Source organism: Zerene cesonia, chromosome 11, assembly GCF_012273895.1.
Source record: "Zerene cesonia ecotype Mississippi chromosome 11, Zerene_cesonia_1.1, whole genome shotgun sequence".
In the NCBI taxonomy this organism is placed as follows: Eukaryota; Metazoa; Arthropoda; class Insecta; order Lepidoptera; family Pieridae; genus Zerene; species Zerene cesonia.
Window position 1 is genome coordinate 7863351 of NC_052112.1, and position 6696 is coordinate 7870046.

At 32.7% G+C, this 6696-nt stretch overlaps 1 protein-coding gene across 1 annotated transcript in view; it reads right to left on the reverse strand.

Moving 5' to 3' along the window:
• The window catches only part of LOC119830267 (division abnormally delayed protein), a 176027-nt gene extending 174606 nt beyond the window's left edge, over window positions 1–1421 (reverse strand). The window contains exon 1 of the mRNA XM_038353223.1: window positions 1133–1421. Coding sequence (XP_038209151.1) covers window positions 1133–1259 — 127 coding nt within the window. The 5' untranslated portion in view covers window positions 1260–1421. The remainder of the gene's footprint in view (window positions 1–1132) is intronic.
• Window positions 1422–6696: the final 5275 nt, after the last annotated feature.

Here is a 6696-nt window from a genome sequence, read left to right on the forward strand (position 1 = left end):
CAGATTCGAAATTCAAATGTAATATTTTTTTATAATTAAGTGTAACAGTATTTATGGCCAGACTAAGTATATATAAATTAATGCTTATTATTAATTAACATATCATATGTTATATGCATTATCCTGTTATTTTGCTTAATGTCTTATTGCATTACGTTATATAAATATACATATTATATACATAAAAAATACAAATATTTATCATATTCATCATTGTGCGTATACGCTATAGTACCTACTTAATATCTACATAAACCTTGTTGCATTAATTTTTAAGCATCAAAGAACATACCTAATATGGATAAAACACTACTTTAAAAATGGAGAAACCTACAACTTTAAGCCTAATTAATATTCAGACATAATGTTTAAAGCATTTTAAGTTCATTTATCCCATCCTAGAATACGAGGAATTAAAAAGAACACGTTTGATGCTATTGTTTTCTGGTTCACTTTTTTTACTTAATATTTTCCTGGGACAGTAAATGTAAAAAGTTGATATATAAATTATTGCGAACGAGTAAAACTAATTTTATACTTAGTAATAGAAGTATATGTTTCCCGACGGAGATGTAATTGAGTTGAGAGCTTATCAGCTATTATTTTTATTTGAGGGAGTCTCTTTGAAATATAGATTATCCCTAGTAATATTGCAAATGAGAAGATAACTCTTTCTGCATGTGTCCTCTTCATATCTAAATCGCTAAACTGTTTTCGGATGAAATTGTACAGAGATAGTTGGAAACCTGAGAAAGAATTGGATTTTTATTCCAGAAACCCCACGGAATCGGAAAATCCCTAGACCGACTATCTTCCCCCTAGTTTTCGAAAGCAAAGCCGCGGGCGGAAAACTAGTAAAGAAAAATTTCTCATGATAACGAACATCAAAAAACTCTACATGATACAATACCTAATAACATGTATCCTTAATACACTGGTAGTGTATACATACAACTAAATAAAATTAAATGAAAGCTATATTTATTCATTTTAGAGCTTTTGCCACTGAACATAAACTTCTTTTAACAGTTTTAGTATTTATCGAAATCGCTATAACACATTAAAGCACGCAGTTCAGTCAAGAAAACCAGACTGAAGTTTCGTGAAATCGTGGTGTTTACAAGATTCGCACCTGGCTCATGACTGTCATCAGCTGATATATTATGTTTCTTGAAGAAGTCTTCAGCGAGACAAGACGCCGCCGCCGCCGAAGCAGTACTCACACACGCCGCAATACAAACAAGCACTAAACACCTCATGGTCACAGGTACACGGTATAGTCATAGAATACGAAACACACACGAAATCAACGTAGTTCCGGAGACGAGAGCGCGTGCACCCACATCGGTGCGCATTCCCTAACTGGCCGCGAGCTGCGTGTGACGACCGGCCCCAACTGCAGATCGCATCGTTATAAATTAGGAACAGAAATAAAATAACTGGAAGTAGCTATGAGCTGTCCGGAGCACTTTTAGCAATTTTAAATCTTTCGACTTTTTTACTTTTATATTTCAAAGTCAACTTTAGAACCTTTTATACGCCGTGACTCCAGTTCCTTGGACTTGAAAGTTTCGTGCACATTATATATTCAATTCGCCGCTCCGCTTTTAGCAAGTATGCTTGGAATAACATGAAACTTTTGATATTGTATAGCAAACCCAGCAAATAATCTAGTTGAATTAATATTTTGAATTGCAACATTTGCTTTTGAAAGATACCTTCTGCTTTACAGTTTTTATTGTGAAGTCATTTAAATAAATATATAATTAGGTAATAGATGTGTTTGAATAAAGTGTATTATAAAGGTCTGTGCAGTGTGAGCAAGCACCTCGGCGGCAGACAAGTGTATACCGCAGCGTTGCGCGCGCACTGCTATCGAACCATTTGAGTCCGCTCCACGAGACACACGACTTTATTAAAATAAAGCCTTAACGTACGACATTTTGTAATTGCAGTTAATTGTTATTCTTATACCACTTATATACTAATTGTATAAAACTTGTATGCAAAATGTGTAAGTCCTGTGCAATGCTATTAAAGATAAATTAAGTAATTTATTGAATGTATATGTACATAACATTCACCTTAAAAACTATTACAAATTTACATAATTATCGGGTCATATGTCATTTAAAAATAAAATAATCTAAATAATAATCAAATTATTTCAATTAAAGAATAGAACCATGTAACCATGGATTTGGTATCGCGCTACATTCCGGCTAACAAAAGTTGAATCAAAGCATTCTTATATTCCTCGAACAGTATTAAAACACACGTTACATGTGACCTTCGTGTACTCACGTTGCATTTTCACGTTCACCCCGAACGGAAGAGCGTCTAGCCAGACTTCCAGACATAGCTAATACTTGGTACACCGTGAATTAAATCACGTAGTCACGGAATGCTGACTCTTACAGTCCTTTGTTTGTATAATGTTCAAATACTTATAGTAAGATTTGTTTCAAATGCGAGGATAATAATTGCATAAATGGCAATTACAAAAGTATTACTCAATATAAATATTCCAAGTAGATTGTGGTATAATTCGCTATTTTAATAACAATATTTATTTCAGCTATTGTGTATTGTGTCAATATTGTTTTTATTACAAAGAGGTCACCAGTGAAACGTTGCAAGAAATCTCACGTTCGTGACACAAAAGGCATTAAAATTATTTAACGAGCCACTTCACACAGACTAACCTCAATTTTATTCAAGTCACATAAAACAATCGAGCACAAAATATTTTAAGGTATAAAGAAGCAGAAATGACCCATTCCGATGATAAATGCCGTTCAAATGCCATATTTATAATTTATCACCCGATAGATAATCCAGGTAGGTTTCATTGAGTCCCGACACCTCGCCGCCCGCCGTGATGCTTTTGTTACTATGGGCATAAGAGCGGCAGCCTCTATTGCTCTCTGTAAGTCAAACGATAATAGCGAAAAGTGACAAGTTGATGAATAAAGCGCTGACGTTGTAAACATACAATGTGCAAGTGATTGTCTTTGAGACATAATTACCTAAATATATCTTTATGTAGATTATTTTTCAACACTGTGGATAAACTTAGATATATTTTCATTTAAAATTGATTGTTTTTGTGTATGTTTTAATGAGACATTTTCGGTCACTCATATTTGCACCAATACGCTTTCTTCCATACATGAAGGCTAACATTTGTATAATTCGCAAGAGTTTGAACGAAAATGAATGACCCGGGTAAAAATCCCTTGCTCTTGGATCCATTGAAAGTAATAAATAGTTCGTATTTACATCAAGTCTCATGTTGGATTTTATGTCCAAACATTTTTCCTCACAAAACAAAATTGATCTCATATGTACAAATAATGCCTACGTGTGTACGAATCTAACACAAATTTAATTTTAAAGAAGCTATAGCAATAACGCTATCTCTTATAACTCAACCCAAAAACGTATTTATACTGCTCCAAACTGCACACCGGTTATGAATGTTAGTGGTAATAAAAGGGACGTCTCATTTATTATTGACAAATATTTCGCGTTAAGCCGAACTTCGGTGTCTAACGGAAGGCGCCACCTTACCTTTGTATGAATATATTGCGCACAATGACATTGTAGGGCCTACTTTGGCGGTAACTTGTTTTGGGAACCATTAACATTATGATATATGCAGGTGGATAACAGCTGCTATCGCTATTTATAATTGTTTTCTTACATATGGTTTATCCGAGTGATGTCTTATAATACTCAAAACATTTAATAATAAACATATTTAAGAACTTAAAGTACGCTTTAATGATAGAATCAACTAAATTGTCTCACTTGATCATACAGAGTAGACGGGTCTTTACGTACGATTAGGTTCGCCAGGGTTAAATCATTTCCCTCCGTACGTTTTGATTCACAACATTTAAATAATTTCTGTACGTACCTTCGTAAATGAATTAGGCTGGCGATCTTAATCAGGATAATAAAATACACTCGTAAAATTTATCTATAGTCATCGATTCTCGATGTCATACAAAGTTGAATTAAATCTGTTCATTTAAAGTGGGACAAAATCGTGTCTAAAAGAGTCAGTTACATACAAACATAGAGGTCGGTCAATCGGTCTTTAATTCAAAACTAATATGGTTACAAAACTGTAACTTCACATAAATAAATATATTATTTTTTGTAATATTAGTGCAACACATCTATGCATTTATATTTATTTTAGTCTTTTATCAAATAAAATGTGTTAAATCCCAAATATAACGAGAAGTTGCATGAAATTCAATTACCTGCTATTACCTATAAACTTTATCTATATTAGGTTAGAAATTTAATTATATAATATTTTATAATTGACATAGTTAACATTACATCCAATTATTTCTTTTAGAATTACGGAAAAAACTTACTTATTATATCATCACTCGTAGCAAGAGCTTTATTCAGGTCTTGTTACCACTTACTTACCTACCTAATGTATGTCGATATACATACAGTAAAACATTACTGTACATACTTAATAGCGACTTTTTTAAACATCGTCAGAATTATTGAATTTAATGTCTCTCTTTAATGTAACTAGACTTTTTTCTGTCGGTTCTCGTCTTGCAATGGCAGGAAATAGCATGAATTGTAAGTCACCGTCCTCTCCATGGCTGACAGTTGCGCGCGCGTTTATGTCTATTGTGCGATGCGCTTGCGCATGCCTTTGGAATTTCATTTAAATATACTTTTTGTAAGCGAATACTATTAAGCACCTTGTAGTTGTGAAATGATTTATATTTGGTGTGACTAATGGTGTATTTATTTCTCAAAAAATTTCTGCATTGGGTGAGACTTCTTCCATCTGATGTGTATTCTTAAATTCGAAATATACGTTTCCTTTTAAATTGTTCTTACTATCAAAGTCACTAGTATAAAAACAATAGAGAGAGATCATGTTCCTTGTTTCTCCTATTTACGGCATAGGCTACAAAATAATTTAACTCTAAAAAAATATTTCATGGTTACAATTCACACAATATTTTGTACAATACTGGTATATATTGATTAAACGGATACACATCGTTTAATATTGCAACATTATTTAAAAACATATTCAACTATAACTTTTCTAGCAGAAGTACATCTAAAACTGTTTCGTCGTGAGCATAAACTATTTTTTACCTGTAAATAAATATAATTCAGTTAGTGTATCAGCCTAGGCGTGTCGCATCTTGTCGACACACGAGAATTTACGCAAAGCACACAAAAACCCGCATAAAAACAAGCGAACACAATGCCAACAACCGTAAAAATTCTTTACAAATAAAATCATCTAAGAGATGCGCACTCATTTGGAAGCCATTGTTTGAAATATTGAATGCATTTTGTTTCAAATAATCTGAACTACTCTATGATGGATATGGCTGCCCTGCTTACTGTGTTTTATAGCAGATTTTTTATATATTTATGTGCTTTAATATATTATTATTCAATCCCTAAAAAGACATAAATAATACTGTTCAAATTACTGTGTTGTTACAATACATCGATTATTGAGAACGAATAAGAGAAATTGGTACTTGGCTCTTAGACTTCAAGGGTCCGAAACAGCCGACGCGTTGTTTATACCTAAAATATGTACATATTAACGATCAGATAGTGCAACATCATCATTTGCCAAGTCGGATACACTAACACAATTGCCGTGTAATTAATAAAGACCGGTAAAAGGTAAAATTTAATGGTTATCAACGATTTAACGTTTAGTAGGTGGTAAATTTATGAGATTTAACATATATTATAACAGAAAATAGGTAATTTAGGGAGTGTATTTGTGTTCATAGTATATCTGAATACAAAGTCATAATTTAAAACTATATTTTTCTACAAGAGTTTGACGTTCGGTTATTAGTTTAAGATATTACTTAGGCAGACATATTCTGAAGGAGAGCCTGTGAGTGTTCTACACAACAATGCTCTTTAACGCTTCTTAACTAAGATTATAGGTTAATAAATAAAGATTGAGTAATAATTAAGACAAATCCGACCCCATTTTGTATTATCGATCAATCCGATTGTAAACCGACGTTTTGTGGTTGCCGCCATTTTTGACTGATTTTCATCAAACATATTTCAGAACCACTGCAAGGAAACTGGCTTTTAAATTAAAAAATCGCATCGAAATCGGTTCATCCGTTTAAGAGATAAAATGCCACAGACAGGCACAGACACACACACAGACAGACAGACGTCAAACTAAAAACTTTTTATGGTGGGTATTAAAAAAAGATGTTTAAAGTTACAGCTATACTCGTAGATGCTACGTCATCCACAATGTTTTTTCTACACGCCTAGTTCAATATCGAAACATCGTTTTATAAAAATAACCAAAATGCAAATTACCATTGAAAATATATAAATTTCAAGCACATTAAACGCGATTCAAATCTTCGATCATTATTAAACTTTCCTGTCGATACACGACAATAAACATAAATAAAAACAATTTACTGAATGCGATTGGAAGCGAGCCATTGTCGAGCAGTTGAGAAATAAACGAATCTATTGTCAATGCGATATATAAATCATTTATATTTCGAAAGCATTGGAGTCTACTTTAGTAAGAAAAATTTCAAACCCTTTTCATGAAATAATTGAGAGTTTATAAATAGTTTTTAGAGGTTATAGGTATTATAGGTGTTATTCAATTATTTAACAACGTTTCGA